Source organism: Pezoporus wallicus, unplaced genomic scaffold (assembly GCF_028554395.1).
Source record: "Pezoporus wallicus isolate ANWC-B61680 ecotype Strahan unplaced genomic scaffold, APGP_CSIRO_Pwel_v1 contig_7265, whole genome shotgun sequence".
NCBI classification, from domain to species: Eukaryota; Metazoa; Chordata; class Aves; order Psittaciformes; family Psittacidae; genus Pezoporus; species Pezoporus wallicus.
The window spans coordinates 1,565,409-1,579,937 of record NW_026635568.1 but is presented as its reverse complement, the minus strand read 5'-3'; the positions used below and the strand labels follow the sequence as shown (position 1 = coordinate 1,579,937).

Sequence of the window (14,529 nt, the reverse complement as noted above, 5' to 3'; positions counted from 1 at the left end):
GGAGATAAACCTGGAGTTCTGCAATACCTGAGCCTGTGCACAGTAGCTACACATGAGGGTAACTGGATGCCAGGATTTAGATTTTGGATATAAATAACCTGATGATGTTAGAAATTAATGTCAGGAGATCAGGATGTCACAGTAAGTGTTGAATCCAGGTTAGATTACAGTAGCATGAATGCTTTTGCTTTATATTGAATTGCACCAAAATAGTATTTGAGTTATGCTCAGTGCCTGCACTGTCAAACTCAAGAGTGTGTTTTGGGTTTGCACAGTCTGGTAGGATGACAGTTCAAATCCTACAGCCTTTTTTGCATGTGTGAAAACAAGAAAGTGAAAAGAGGATGTAGTATTGAAAGTAGTTAAATTTGCATTAAGTATGAATGAAGACCAGATTTTTTGTTTTCTTTTTCACTCTTCATCTCATGTTGTAGTGGTAATTTTAAAAAATGGTTCTAAACTCTGTGTGTGAAAATACTTATTGAAACAGCAAGTACAAACTGCCTTCTGTGTTATGTACAAGCAGTGTATCACAGCATGTTCAAATAATTTCAGGGCTCTGAAATTTCTTTTATGCTTTTGACGCCTGGAACGTTGCTCGTATTACTTCACTGCTTTGTGCCACCTGTAAAATCACATTTTTCAGGAGAGTGAGGTAGATGCCAGTGGGTTGCTCTTGAGTATATCCAATAAAATATTAACCATTATGCAAAAGGAATGCCATTTTATATTGGAACATGAGCAGCAAAACTTAAGGCATTAACCCCAGACATACCGTTTTTACAGACTTGCTGACACCTAATTTTACTCTATCAGGGGAAAAAAAAAACCAGTTGCTTCATCTGCATTTCTGTGCAGATGAAAACAGTTGCTTCATCTGCATTTCTGTGAGCTGTTGGATTATACTGATCAGTGGTTCTTCTTTTCTCATTTATTCAGGATATATGACTCGAATCCTGAACAACCAAACATATTCCAGGTGGAGCAGCTGGAACGTCTCAAGAAAGAATTACCAGAGCTGAAAAGCTGTGTGTGTCCCACAGTTAGCCACTTTAAATCCGTATCTCCATGTAAATGTCATCATAGTTGCCTGGAAGAGAACTCTGTAGATAACTTAAAGAGTGTTCAAATGCAAAAGGACTGATTCTAGGTAGAATGCTGGTGTGTATCTATTTAACTTTCACCATTGGAACAGTGCTGTCTATGCCTTCAGGTTTGTCTGGTTTATTTTTAAGTCCCCAAATAGCAATAACTACGTTTGCCCTTCCTGACAGTACTTACTAAAATTTCAACCAATGTTACAATATTCAGCCAGTTATAGTCATCGTTTGAATTTACAGATAGTTTTAACTTTTGCTATAATCAAGTCTCACATCTTGAAAAAGAAATAGTAACACAAAGTGTGTTTTTTTTTAAATAAAAATAAAAAAGTCTGAGGAGTGAAAGTTCAGAAACAAAATTGTAGGAAAATTTACAATGATCTGATATTGAATATGCTGAAAAATTCTTTTGACTTTGATTTTATTTCAGTGTGACAGCTTGTCAGCCTCTATCTGACAACAGGAAATTAAGACAGTGATTGTAACATACATACAATTAGATCTGGCCTGAATAAATTGGTACCTCATGTATACGAATTTGCACTGACAGATCCACCTGTACAAAGCTTTGTGCCACTGGAAAATATCGATATATTTTTAAGTAAACTGCAGTGTGTATGAACTCATTGTTCTCCCACTTCATTTAGGACATTCAGGCTGCTGCTGTTGTTTTCTCCGTTGCCAATTCAGTGGTACAGTGTCTGTATATAGCAGTCAAGGGTGAACCACAAGTACGATTTTCCTTTCATTAATCTCACACAGGCCTGCTAACCTTCAGAAGTGTTGCTAATAATTTTAACAGAGTAAGAGAACCATCTTCAGTGGTTGAGAATCTTATTTTGCACAATAACCTTAATAAACAGAGCATAAAGCATGCACAAACGCTGCAAATTGCATGCTTTAGTTATTAAGCATGAAATTTAGGTGTTTGCTGAGGTCCTTGCATCTTTACGGTGCTAGTTATGTGTGAAGGGTGCAAGGACCAACTCAGCTACTTCTCTGCCTAAAACCACAGGCCTGTCATTTACAAACATTTGAAGAAAAGGCTTTACCACACATGGTTTGTTATATTTACATAATGCAAGCTATTGGCTTTTGTATTTTGCGAGATTATTTTTGGTTTGGTTTTGTTTGTTTGTTTGTTTTTTTCTCAGAGCAAAAATCACAAGTGTACTGAATTCAGATAATCTGTATTCTGTTGGCTGGTATCTATCCTCTGTAATTTATTACAAAGTCATAGTTTAGAGTTCTTAATAGGTAGGCATGCATGTTCTTTTTCCTCCTGAAGTTGCAGGTCATGCCAACACAACAGCTGTAACTTTCTACTGAAGTGTTAATGTATAATAAGAATGAAAAGTATTTATTTTTTTTTCTCTTGTAAATTGACAATGAAAACCATAGTATGTACTATATTCTTTATATACAGGCATTGCTACATAGAACAGACTGTACAAAGAGTAAAGCCATTGCAAATAAGTGCTTGAGCCTGCACTGCTGAGCAGTTTGAAACAGCTTGTTTCAACTTGCCTTGTGCATTTTAGTATTTGAAGTTCTTTTGTCCTGCACAAACAGCACAGTAATGATTAGGATCCTGGAACCTGTCTTTTATTTACAAAAAAAAAATAAACACCACACACAAAACTTGGCAGTGTGTGAGCTGTGTTTTTTGGGAGGGAGGGAGGGAGTGGGACTGAACCAGATTCCTGGCATCAGGAACCTGTGGCTGTTTTACAGCAAGTCCAGATTCCTCACTGATGTGATTGTGATTATTTCTTTCCCCTCATATGTATACCCCTAGGGGGGTTCTCTTGACAGGTCTCGAGGGCTTTGCCAGCATATGTGCTGCCCCTACCAGAGTTACTGCTCGTGAATGCTGGGCAGGGCATACACTGAGATGTTGGACGTGACAGCTATTTTGTGTGAAAGCAGCTTAAAAGCTGTGTGGTCCAAAGCACTCTCTCAGACTCCTCACAATGTGATGCTGAGAAGGGCTTAGGCACACTTAGAAACTCATTTCCAAACCTTCAGTTGCTCAGAAAATAGCATCTGCCTGTTCTCTTTGCTGGGGGTGGGGGTGGAAATAAATACACCCCCTGTGGTGATGATTTTGAGCAGCGTTACAACTTTTATGCATTCTTGCCCACCGCCTTCTTTACGGAGAGGTTGTTTAAGCAACTCCCTCCAAACCTGACTGGACTTCAACACGCTCGTCTGCTGTGTCACTTCTGAGAGCTGAGCTCAAAACAGTCACGAGGGAATCAAAGATCAGCACTGTGGGCACTGGTGGGGGGAGCTCTGAGTGAGACTGGTGTTGCCAAAGAGGTGCCTGTTCCATCCCTCACACAAGCACAGGGCCACTCTACACATGCTGAGCTGGGATGAAGGATGCAGTGCCCTGGCAGCTGCTCTCCCGTTTGCCAAGGTAAGCATGTTGCCTGGTGGAGCATTTGTTTTCTATTCCTGCTTTTGTAGTGTTTCCTTTTGGACCCACCTGAAGTCTGGCCTATGTGTATGAGACCCGAGTTACTTCATACTCGGTCCTCTGTAAGTAAGTGGGAAGGGGACATGAGAACTTTGCCCCACACAGCACGGGAGCTGGAGAACGAAAGCTCTGGTGCATCCTGCAGCAGAGAAGGTTGTCTGCGGGGGGGAGCTGCTGGCTCCTGGGGCTTCCCCCTGGGCTGTAGGCTTCGAATCACTCCTAGCGAGTCCTACAGCTTTGTCTCCCAAGCGGTGCGGATGAGGACGCGGCTCCTGCACCACAGCAATGCTGCTCTTCATGGGCCCGTCAGCAGCGCTGGCGCGGTCTCCTGCTGAAACGAGAGGAGCGAGAAGTGCCCCGCACTCATCACCTCACCGCCTGCACTGCCGGTCCCTCGGGGCTCCCCCCTCCCCTCACGGTGATAAACGCGTTCAGCGGTGAAGCGGCCCCGGCCGGCCTCTACCGCGGTAGGGCCGCCCCGCGGCGGGCCGGTCTGTCCGCTGAGGGCCGCGGGGCGGGACAAGATGGCGTCTGCGGGGGGCGGGCGGTACTTCTGCACGGCGGGCCGCGGGCTGGAGCCCTTCCTGGAGCGGGAGGTGCGGGCGAGGCTCGGCGCCACGGAGGTGAGGAGCTGCCTGGGCCGGGCGGCACCGCTGCGGCTCGGCGGGGAGCGCGGCGACCCGAAATCGGGCGGGGCCCCACGGGTCTGGTCTCGGGCTTACACTGGGCGGGAAGGGGCCTCGAGAGACTGGTGCGGCCCCTGCTGCGGGCAGCGATGACTGCCCCTCGGTCGGGGCGTGTACCCTCGCCGCTCCCGGTGAGCTGACCGAGTGCTCGCCCAAAGCCCATCCCCAGCGTGGTTTACAGTTTCTGTTCTTCCCCTGAGGTGGACTGCATCTCGGGAAAGGTGTTCTTCAGCACAGGGGCGGGCCCGGCCGAGCTGAGGAAGCTCAAGTCTGGAGAGCGGCTGTTCTTGCTGCTCAAGAAGCACCCAGCGCTTGCGGTTGCTAGAAATAAAGGTACGGCACTGCCCCCCCTCCCTCCCTCCAGTGTGCTCAGGGGGGTGGGCAAAAACGGGAACCCCGGTACCAGTCGTGCGTGTAAAGTAGAACAGAAACCCAAGAAAACCTGGAGAGGGACTTCTTACAAGAGCAGGCAGTGACAGGAGGAGGGGGAATGGCTTTGAGCTGCCAGAGGGGAGATTTAGGGGTTTGTATTAGGTCTGTTACCACCTCGTGTTCTCCCGTGCATATATGTCTATGTGTAAGGCATGTAACAACCGCTTCACCCTGAAACTGAAGTCCCGTTCTGGACCCTTTGCATTGTAACAAGCCATTTTCTTTGAAGGGAAGTGGTCCTGACATGTATCTTGTGTCACTTCAGTCCACAGCTTGTGTGTGTTCAGTACACAGATTCAGTGTGAATTTCATTCAGTGTCAGTGCTGGAATAAGCGCTTCAAGTTAGACGGATTGATCTCTGCGTGTTGGTGGGATTTAATATGGGAGATCGCAGATGGGCTTGTAAAATGGATTGTAAAATTTAAAATGAGAAATAGAAATCCTTCCTCACCCCCCTTTACTTTTGACCAGCTTCAAGGTTTTAAAGTGAATTTGCCTCTGTATTCCCGGTACCTCTTTTGTCATCCCTAGCTCAAAGGGACTACGCATGGGTGTAAGTTTAGATGTGTGTTGGATGATTTCATCTTGGGTCTGCAGAGCTGGTAGTCAAAGGGGTGCCTGAGTCTCTGCTGGGGGGGGGTATGTGGGTGTTGATGTGGGTGTTGATAGCTCAGATCTGCCTGTGATGTGCTGCTGCTGTAGTTCCTGCATTCAAATATTAATGAGATTTGAACACAGTCTCTGTTAATAGCTGTTCTCAATCCATAGGAAAATCCAGTGTTGAGCCTGAATTGCTTAAGCTAAACCGGCTTTTTCATCCAGGGAAAATGCTGCATGACATTAAAAGCCTTTTCATTGAGGAGCCAACGTATTGGCGGGACGTTATCTCTATTTGGAGAAACCTTCATGGGTGTGAGGGTAAAAAGGATGATGTCTTTCAAGAAAACCCATCGCCTCTCAAGAGAAAATCAGAAGAGACAGATACTGCACCTAAAAGGCAGAAAACAGAACAAGTGAGAGAGACTGTGTCTGAGGAACATCAGACAGAAGCTGGAGAGAGGCGTGTGGTACCAGATGACTGCCAGACTGCAAGCGAGACTTCCTTGGAAGCCTCTTCCAAAAGCAGTGGAGAGAAAGCTATTGCAAATGAGCAGCTTAACTTCAGTTTCAGAGTTTCTTGCCGTTGTAGTGGAGCAGTTGCCAAAGTACTTACGTCACAGGTATGCTGAAGTATGTAAGTTTTAACAGAATTTAGCAAAAGTGAAGGGAGATGTGTGGTTTATTTGTCATTTCAGTTGTATGTTTTACAATAACAAACTGATGTCATTTTTTTTTGTATTTTCTCGAAAAGCCTTTAACCTGCATTTAACCTGCCGCAAGTGAAAATACAAGGGCTGTTGTTAATTACTGGGCACTGTTTCTCTGAATATTTTTTAAATCAATGATTTGTATAGAGGTTGAGGTAGCTGGGGCCCTGGAGTCCTAGGAGTGATCTTATAGTCGTTTACAGCTACTTAAAGGGCCATTGCAAGGACAGTGGAGTCAGACTCCTCTCAGTGTAAAACGAGGGCAAAACCCAGAGCTTGCAGCTTCTGTGTGCTCTGGTTCAGTACTGAGGAGAACCTGATCCCCAGGAGGGTGGTGCAGCCCTGGGACATGTGTTGGGGAGTGGATCTTGGTCCTTTGGAGAGACTGGTTGCATAGAGACTTCCAGGGGCCTTTTCCATCTAGTTCTCTCCCTAATTCCTTTCTAGCATGAAGAACATTAAAAGAGAAAAAAAGCCCCAAACAACCATGTGTAGCTGCTGTTTATATAGGTTTCTCTTACTTGAAGATAACAGTAGTTAAACTAGGTTATTCTTCTTTCCTACTGAAGTACTTTGGGAAAGTGGGACACATGAGCCTGCCAACATGAATATTTGCTTAAATTTGTGCTGTGTGTCTCATATTCAAAAGATAGCCAGAGCTTTCTACAGATGCCATAAAAACATGAAAATTGTGAGTTGCAGTTGTGCATTCACAGGTCTTCTCTTAGGTAATTTAGTGCAGCATTAGGAATTCTGTGTGTGAAAGAAAAGTCTAAAATGATGACATTTGTTGTAGTTTGGGCAGTACTTGATGTTCAACCTCCTGCCCTCCAGCTGAGGGATAGTCATTTTGTCCAGAGATGTGTTTTCTTTGCCCGTCTCTCTCACTTTGGCCTGTTGTACGTCTTGTGGTCTTTGTATGAAATGTTCTCCTAGGGATGGAGAAAGCCTCTTTCTTTTTCCAGGTGTTTCTAAGGATTCTGCAGTCTGTGGTCTGTAATCTTCTCAACTGTGTTATCTTTATGGCCTGTAACTGTTCTTCCCCCTTGCAGGAGATTGGAAGAGCCGTTGGTGTGACGCTCATGAAGCAGTGTGGCTGGCGGGCTGATCTGCGGGACCCTGATGTAGAGGTAGTGTGCTTGTCCTCCAGAGGGCCTGTTGTTGCTTCCAGCATTGCCCCTGATCTCTTTTGTTTTGTTCTCTGCTCCCTTTGCACTCACAGCCGTGGCTTCTTCCTGTCCTGTTTGTCTTCCTGCTGCTGAATTAAACTACAATTGATCTGGTAGTGTTGAGCAAAGCTTCTTGGTAGCCATTGTGTGTGTGCCTTACAGAACGCTTAAATAACGATGAGAATGGCCATCATGGGCCTGTGAGTCAGGGAAACAATCTGTATAGGCAATGTTTCAGGATCCAGCATGCTTAACAACAGCTGGACTATGACTGTTGAAAATGGAGATTTTGAGCCATTGGGCCACCTTGCAGCCTCTGTAGGCAAGCAGTAAAGTCATGTTCTTGAGGAACTTGACTTAAGAATGCTGTTCATGGAAGAACCTCCTCCTAGACCCTGTTTCTGACAAGCAGCTTGCTTAAGGCACTCTGTACAGTGCAAGCTGTGTGGAGACCTGGGAAAGGATTCATTGATGTCAAAAGCTCTTGCCAAAGGTGGTTCTCCATCCCTGTGCTTGGTGTATGGAAGTTGCTCTCAGCACTGATGCTGGGAGATGTGAGGCCCTCTGTAAGAGCTCTGGGTTCCACTGGTTCTGTTTTTCCCAGGCTGTGCATTAAATAACAGCTTTATTGATCTTCAAGTGGGGATTTTTTTCTTGTCCAGATTTTTGCTCTGAAACCATTCAAACGCTGAGGTCTGGGGTATTGCAAAAGTATCACTCTTTGGGCTTTCTGGATGGAGGGATTGTAGTCATGCAAGACCTGTTGGGGAGCTCAGTCATCTTTTGGGATGCTCTCTATGGGGCAGGAGGACAATTACTTTGAGCTGCTTACATTTCTCAAAGGATTGCATTCATGCTTTCCATCTAAAGTTCCCCTTAGTAGCACTCATGGGGTGTGTTTTGGTGTGTTTTTTGTTTTCTTGTTTGTGTTTATTTTGGTTTTAGTTTGTTTTTCTTGGGAGGTGGTTGGTTTTTTTTCCTTAAATTAGGAGGGGTGTACTTGAACACCTGAGTACTAGTATGCAGCGAATAATCATAGAATGGTTAGGTTTGGAAGGGACCTTAAAAGATCATCTAGTTCCAACCTCCCTGCTTAGAGTAAATGCTTTTATGAGTAAAAACATCCATTCGGTGTTACAAAAATTCGTTCCCTTAAAGATTTAAGTGCTTGCTGATGGATTCCTAGCTGACAGAATTCTCTTCACAGCTTGCCTAAATGCTAAATCCTCATTCAGATTATCTAGTGAGATTTCTTCCAATTAATCGTAACTTTCTGAAGCATATATTTTTGTTATCAAAAACTACAGTTAGAAGTTCGTAGGAACATCTAGTTCACATGAGTTAAAGCTGTTGTTGTGTCAGGTTGAGAGTTTCTGATGTAACCTGTTTCCTCTTTCAGATCTTCCTACATCTTAATGATGTTCATTCTGTGGTGGGGATTCCTCTTTTCAGGTAGGCATTCTCCTCACTGGATTTGTCTTGTCAGTGTCAGAACAGGAATGATTTCTAAATACCCTTGGTGCCCACTGTGAGCATTTATCTTCTGGTTTACTATTCACTGCACTATCGCATTAGTCTTGTGGTCTGCGTGGAGCTTATGTGAGCATGTAGGCCAGACTGTGGTTTCTATCTGTCTGCCTGCAGATCTGTCTAGTTCATTTGTTCATACTACATAGGCTTTTCTGGGTGGTTGTACTGCTATCTGAATGTTGATTTTTTTTTTTTTTTTGCTATCTGCAGGCTTCCTTTGGCAAACAGAGAGTACATCAAGACAGCAGGACTGCGGTCAACAATTGCATGGGCCATGGCATCTCTGGCTGAAATCAGTGTAAATTAATGTTCATGGCAAAGATGTAGAGTCCCAGATGCATAGGGTTTGCCGTATCTGTGATCAGAGCGTGCTGTCACCTGCTGTTTGACCAGATATCTGCTGTAATCCCAGGTCCTTTTCAGCAGAGGTGTTATTCCTTGTGCAAACAGATGTGTAAATGGCACGTTTTTTTCCACTGCCTAGGCTTCAAACCCTGTTGGGTTGTTCTCCCAGAGGAAAACAGAAGCAAGTGTGATGCTTCCCAGAGAATAATTTGATACCAATATCTATCTGCAGTCCACTGATATTCTTTATAAATGTCGCCTCAAGGCAGGATGTGTTGATGCCTTGTATTTAGTGAAGCTATTAATGCTTTTACTATAGTCCCTACAGGCAAGTTTGGCCTGGTAAATGAGTAATTATTGCACTGGGTTCAGTGGGAGTATGTAGGTGATGTGTACATCCCTGATTAAGCTTTGTCCTGGGAGAGGAGTCTGTCTTGATTGGCATGCAATAACCCCATTATTTCTGTAGGCTGGTGCCTTTGTGTTGGATCCCATGTGTGGGCTGGGAACGATACTGCTGGAAGCTGCCAAAGAGTGGCCTGTGAGTATCCCAGTGGCAACAGGCAGGACCTTTGCAAGGTGACTTGTAGTTGCATTGAATAAAATCTGTACCGCAGTTACACCAAAGTCATTACTGTAAAGCAAACTGATCTTTTCAGACAGTTGTAAAGTGATCTAGTACAAATGTTCCTCCACAGGAATGGAAATCCAAGTGCAGCATATTTGTGCAGGCAGGTGTTGGGAGGCCTGGATTTATACCTCAGGGTTTGTGTGAGCCTTTAAAACTGCCTGGGCTTATCCTAGGATCAAAGGTGTCAATGCGAGGTATTAGACAGCCAGTTGTCAGAGGCAGCAGTATGGCTGTTTGTAGCTAGGTGGGGTCTTGCTGTTAGGACATAGCCTCACTATTTCTGTAAGTTACAAGTATTTTGATCAGACCAGAATATGGAAGGGGTGTAGATAGCACATATTTCCCCTACTCCTCTGTGTTCTGTGTCTCCGTAGTGGTAGGAGATCTCTCAGCAAGGGCTTTGTCTGGGAAGAGCTGTAACAGCAAGGCAATTCTGAGAAGGGGTTATAAAATAAATGCACCTGTTTGTCAACAAAATGACGTTTCTCTTTTTCTCTGAACAGGAAGCCTGTTACTGGGGTGCTGATATAAGTGATTCACAGTTAGAGGGCGCAGGTGTGAATATTAGGACTGCAGGCCTGGTGGATAAGATTGAATTACTTAAAGCTTCTGTGAAAGGTATGTGTGTTGTATGTGAAAGGCTTTCCAAGCGAGACATATTTGGAGTGGTTTTTGTGGTTCTGAAATCATGCAGGTAATGGAGGTTCTCTTGAGGTCATGTGAAGTACAGCTAACACTCAACAATGTGAGTAGTGACTCCATAGTGCCAGTGAATGGCTAATTATTTGTTTCCCCCTTCTCGCCTCTGGGAACTTTGGTAAGAATAAACTCAAGAGAAGACATTGAAAAGAATAATTGTCAGACACGGGCAGTAGTTTTGTGTCATAATGGTAAATTTGTGAATACCACAGAGACGACATACATGTGAGAAGGGTTTCTTTGTCTAATGGGAACACAGTGAGGACAAATCCAGGTAAATGTGGCTTGCAACTTAAATTTACCAGATGAATAGTAGGGGGCACTCAATGTTGAATTGTCAATGTTTTGCAGTAGGAGTATTTTAGATGACAATGCCTTTCTTCTGGAATTGGAAATCTGCTTGCTCTCAGCTCCTGAGCTAGTCTGGGGAGAAGGTAGTAAGTTTATGACCTTATTTGGACCTCAGAGCCTGAATCTAAATTAGGCCTGTATGAAATCCATGACAGACAAGAGCTGGGTGTTTTTCCCTGTGTGGGGGTGATGTAATATGCACATTTTTTTTTCCCTTGCAATATTTATTTCTTACCAGAAGTGCAAGAAACATTATTTCTTATTAATAAGAACCCAAAGCTGGGTCAGATTGCTCAGGGCCTTGTCCAGTCGAGTTTGAGCATCCTGAGGGATGGAGAGCCCATAGTCTTACCCTTTTATATGCAGACTATGCTCTGGCCAGCGCAGCCTGCGTGTGGCTGGCCTTCATCACCACAAGGGTGCAGTGCTGCCTTGTGGTCAAGGGAGCTGACTGTTCCAAGAATGCAGAAACTCTGGGGAGGTAATTCATAGACCCTAAATCCAATAGAATCCAAGTGATTCTGGCCGTAACCGGATTCTTGGGGGAATAAAAAGGGTATGTTTGGAAATTTAACGTGTCGTTCCTTGTCGTTCATACGTATGTATCTGAACATCTGCACTAAGTGAAGTGTTTGCAAGCTTAACTCTTTTGCATTTGGTTTGCAAAGATGCACAGGTGTGTTGAGAGGCAGAAGTTAGTTTGGAACCGTGCCATCCCTGTCTTACTCTCACACCACCAGTAACACACATACCACCAGGAGCAGGGAATCTGCAAGTGAAACCACGCTATCTTGCATCTGTTTCTTCCCAGTCTGCATTTACTTTGTAAGTGTAGTTTGTGAGGATAAGTACAGAAGGAGCTGTGAGTCTGGGTCCATGATCCACGTAAGAGCTGGCAGACAGCTGTGTAAGGTGCATGGGGGCATAGATGCTGCCCATTGTTCATATAGTCAGATGTAAAGACCTGCCTTTGTTCTCCAGCACTGCCATTGCCTTCAGAAAGCTTCGACGCTGTGATTTCAGATATTCCATTTGGGAAGAAGTTCAAGATCACAAAAGACATAGAGGTCCTACCAGATATTCTCCAGGAAATGGAGAGGTATGTGTGGCCTTTGATATGCTTGGAGTTTGTGTAAGTGTCTTGATGGTTTCCAATTTTAAATGCTCATTCAGATTCATGTTTGCTCTACTCCAAACACTCTCCAGCTCTGTAGTTCATCCTGGGCAGTTTGTGAAGGTCTGAGTCCTTTCCTTGTCTCTTGGAGGCTGTTGTGGCTTGTGTTGCAAGCTGTGGAAGTGCTGATAGCAGCGCAAGCTGACAAGGAATGAGTGTGTGGTGTGAGTGTGGCATGTCACGAATGTTCTTTACAAGTCAGAAAGGAGAAAGAGAAGAGGATCACCGTGGCCCGGAAAATAAAGCAATAATCCTTTCCCAGAGGTCTGCTTGTATAATATCATAGGTTTTCCTTTTGGGTTCACAACCAAGCTTTTGCCAGCCTGCATTGGCAAGAAGGATCTCAGACCAGAAAATGGTGATGTGCTTTTTCCTTTCTGTCAGCGTGTACTGGAATATGCAGCTAGCCACCTGGTCTGCTTTTAGATGCCTCTGTTCATCCCTCATCCTGTCATTTTGTGGCAGAGTTGAACCAAATGAATAGTGGATTGCTTCTAACAGGCAGTTCCATCTATCTGGCTCTTTATGTCTTGGCTGAAAAGAAACCCTTTCTGTCGGGCTGGTCTTCAGTGGGTGTTGATCTCACTTACCCAGTACCAAAATGTGGTGGGAAGGTGGTGAAGAAGGTGAGGTAGCTCCATAGAATGGCAGGGCAATCTTACATAATCTTGTGTTGACCAGCCCTCCCTTTGGCCATGCTTGTCTTCTGGTGTCATTGCTCTGCTGGGCCATCCTAACCAAAGTATTTCTGTGGGAAGGGGAGGTGAGGATGGGACCATTATCACAAGAGCTCCATCAGCAAGACTGTTTAATCCACTTGCAGTGAACAGAGCCAGGATAGTCTTTCCCCAGCCTCTCTCTCTCTAAGCCAGATGTAATGCTTGGTCATGTACCGAGAAAAAATGGATTACAATCACTGGTTAGTATTAATCTGCTTTCTGGACAGGGTCCAGTTCTCCAATCTGAGAGGAGTTATGAAGTTAGGGATTTAAATTCCATTTGGAGATGTAGGTTACTGAGTTGAGCCATGACCCTTAATATGCTTAGGTGTTCTGTCAAATGCAGCTGACATCTGAGGTGTCAGCAGTATTGAGTTCTCCCCAGATGAATGAAGGTGAGGCAGGATAACACCTAACCTCTATTTTTCCTGCAATTTCGAGGCTACTTTGTGTTGGAGGGACTATTGTACTGCTGCTGAGCCATGATCTCCACAAGCGCGTGGATGACATTACCAAGTGTGCTGAACATGACTCTCCTCGTGCCATTTCTGATGGCACAAGTGAAACCACCACTGCAAAAGCCCTGCATGCTGATGGAAATTCTTCCTCCGTGGTGAATGGTGTTCAAGAATCCTTTCTCAGTAGGAGACAGACATGTTTTGGATCTCTGGTTCTAGATGGTGTCTATGGGGTTAGTCTTGGAAAGACAGATGCTTTCATATACAAATATAAGAAGATTTCTACTGCTGGGAATCAGTAGCTTTCTTGCACTGTGCGTAAGTGAGCTTGAGCCCTCGTACACTTGAAAAGCAGCATGGCAGTGATGTGCTGGAACCCTGCTAATCCAAACAAACCCTTGCATTTGTTAGCTCACCTCACTTCCTTTGAATGTCCAATGGTGCTGCTTTTCCCTCTTTTTTTAGGAGAGGTGGAAGATGCCTACTAGTGTTTCAAATATTTTTACTGTAAAATGTTGTAATGAGATGAGAGGCCTCATTGTTTAGGCAAAGAGTCTTGGTATTGGGAGGACTTTCTTTGGGAGAGAAGGCCTTCATTTGGAGAACTGGAAAAAAAATCAGGTATTAAATATAAATGGGTTTTCACCAGTATTCAAATTTTTTTTAGGAAGCACATCTTGTCTGAAGACGTCTCCAGCTCTTTTTGAGGGCTGGATGTATGTTTTACCTTGTGGTCTTGTATGTTATTTTAAAGCTCTTTTCTGATGAGTTTGAAGTGTCTCTGTTGAGATCTCTTAGTGGAAAATAAACTATTTTTTGTATTAATTCTTTGTCTTAATTTTGTCTTAATTCTTTGCAGCATTTGCACATGTCTAACGGGTGTGCTGTAGCTTTTTAGAGTGGAGCGGCTTCTTTCTATCAAAAATAGTGTTTTTCCTCACTTGATAATGTTACTCCAAGTGCACAATGTGGATGATGGAAAAACTTGCCAAATGGATGAACAATTAGAAGTGACTTCTGCCTGCAAAGAAGCATGTGGAAAAATTCTTCTGAAGAGAAAGGTCTTAGCAATCCTTTTAGATAATGCAAAAGGTATCTGTAGGGGGGAAATAGTCTAATTCAAAGCTTTACATGTCTGCTGAGCTGACAGAGAAGTATTTTTGTAGAGAATGATTACAGATTGCTTTCAGTTGCTATTTTGGACAATCATTTGCAACTTGGCAAGCTGGGATGGACTTGTGCATTGTATTTCTCTGCAGTGGTTAGTATGGCGATAACAATTAGCAGTTTGGGCTGGTTTGGGCTCTTTTCCTTATTTTATGTTTGTTGTGTGTAGCCTGTTGGAAGCATTACTGTCTCCATGTGTTTTCCACAGCAGAGCCTCTACGCTGGAGATTTTAGAATTTGAAGTAAAAGTCCTGTGGTGTGGACTGTCAGGCTGCGTG

The 14,529-nt window shown here is 44.1% G+C and overlaps 2 protein-coding genes across 7 annotated transcripts in view; both read left to right on the top strand.

Moving 5' to 3' along the window:
- Positions 1 to 2,741, top strand: part of GPCPD1 (glycerophosphocholine phosphodiesterase 1) — a 42,803-nt gene extending 40,062 nt beyond the window's left edge. For 2 of the 5 annotated variants that reach the window (XM_057396929.1, XM_057396928.1), the window contains exon 20: positions 940 to 1,410. In XM_057396929.1, the coding sequence (XP_057252912.1) occupies positions 940 to 1,144 (205 nt within the window). In that variant the 3' untranslated portion in view covers positions 1,145 to 1,410. Of the gene's footprint in view, positions 1 to 939; positions 1,411 to 2,526 lie in introns of those variants that run through there. The other 3 variants (XM_057396932.1, XM_057396933.1, XM_057396930.1) reach the window with 2 other exon arrangements.
- Positions 2,742 to 4,095: 1,354 nt separating this feature from the next.
- On the top strand, positions 4,096 to 13,688 carry THUMPD2 (THUMP domain containing 2). 2 transcript variants are annotated; one of them, XM_057396926.1, is made up of 10 exons: positions 4,096 to 4,205; positions 4,469 to 4,601; positions 5,524 to 5,921; positions 7,061 to 7,138; positions 8,577 to 8,629; positions 8,918 to 9,005; positions 9,522 to 9,593; positions 10,187 to 10,301; positions 11,715 to 11,832; positions 13,068 to 13,684. In XM_057396926.1, the coding sequence occupies exons 1-10, from the start codon at positions 4,107 to 4,109 to the stop codon at positions 13,384 to 13,386; spliced, it is 1,473 nt and encodes a 490-aa protein (XP_057252909.1). In that variant the 5' UTR covers positions 4,096 to 4,106; the 3' UTR covers positions 13,387 to 13,684. The 2 variants fall into 2 exon arrangements, with proteins under 2 accessions (XP_057252909.1, XP_057252910.1); XM_057396927.1 differs by having other exon boundaries at positions 4,097 to 4,205; positions 11,757 to 11,832; positions 13,068 to 13,688.
- Positions 13,689 to 14,529: the final 841 nt, after the last annotated feature.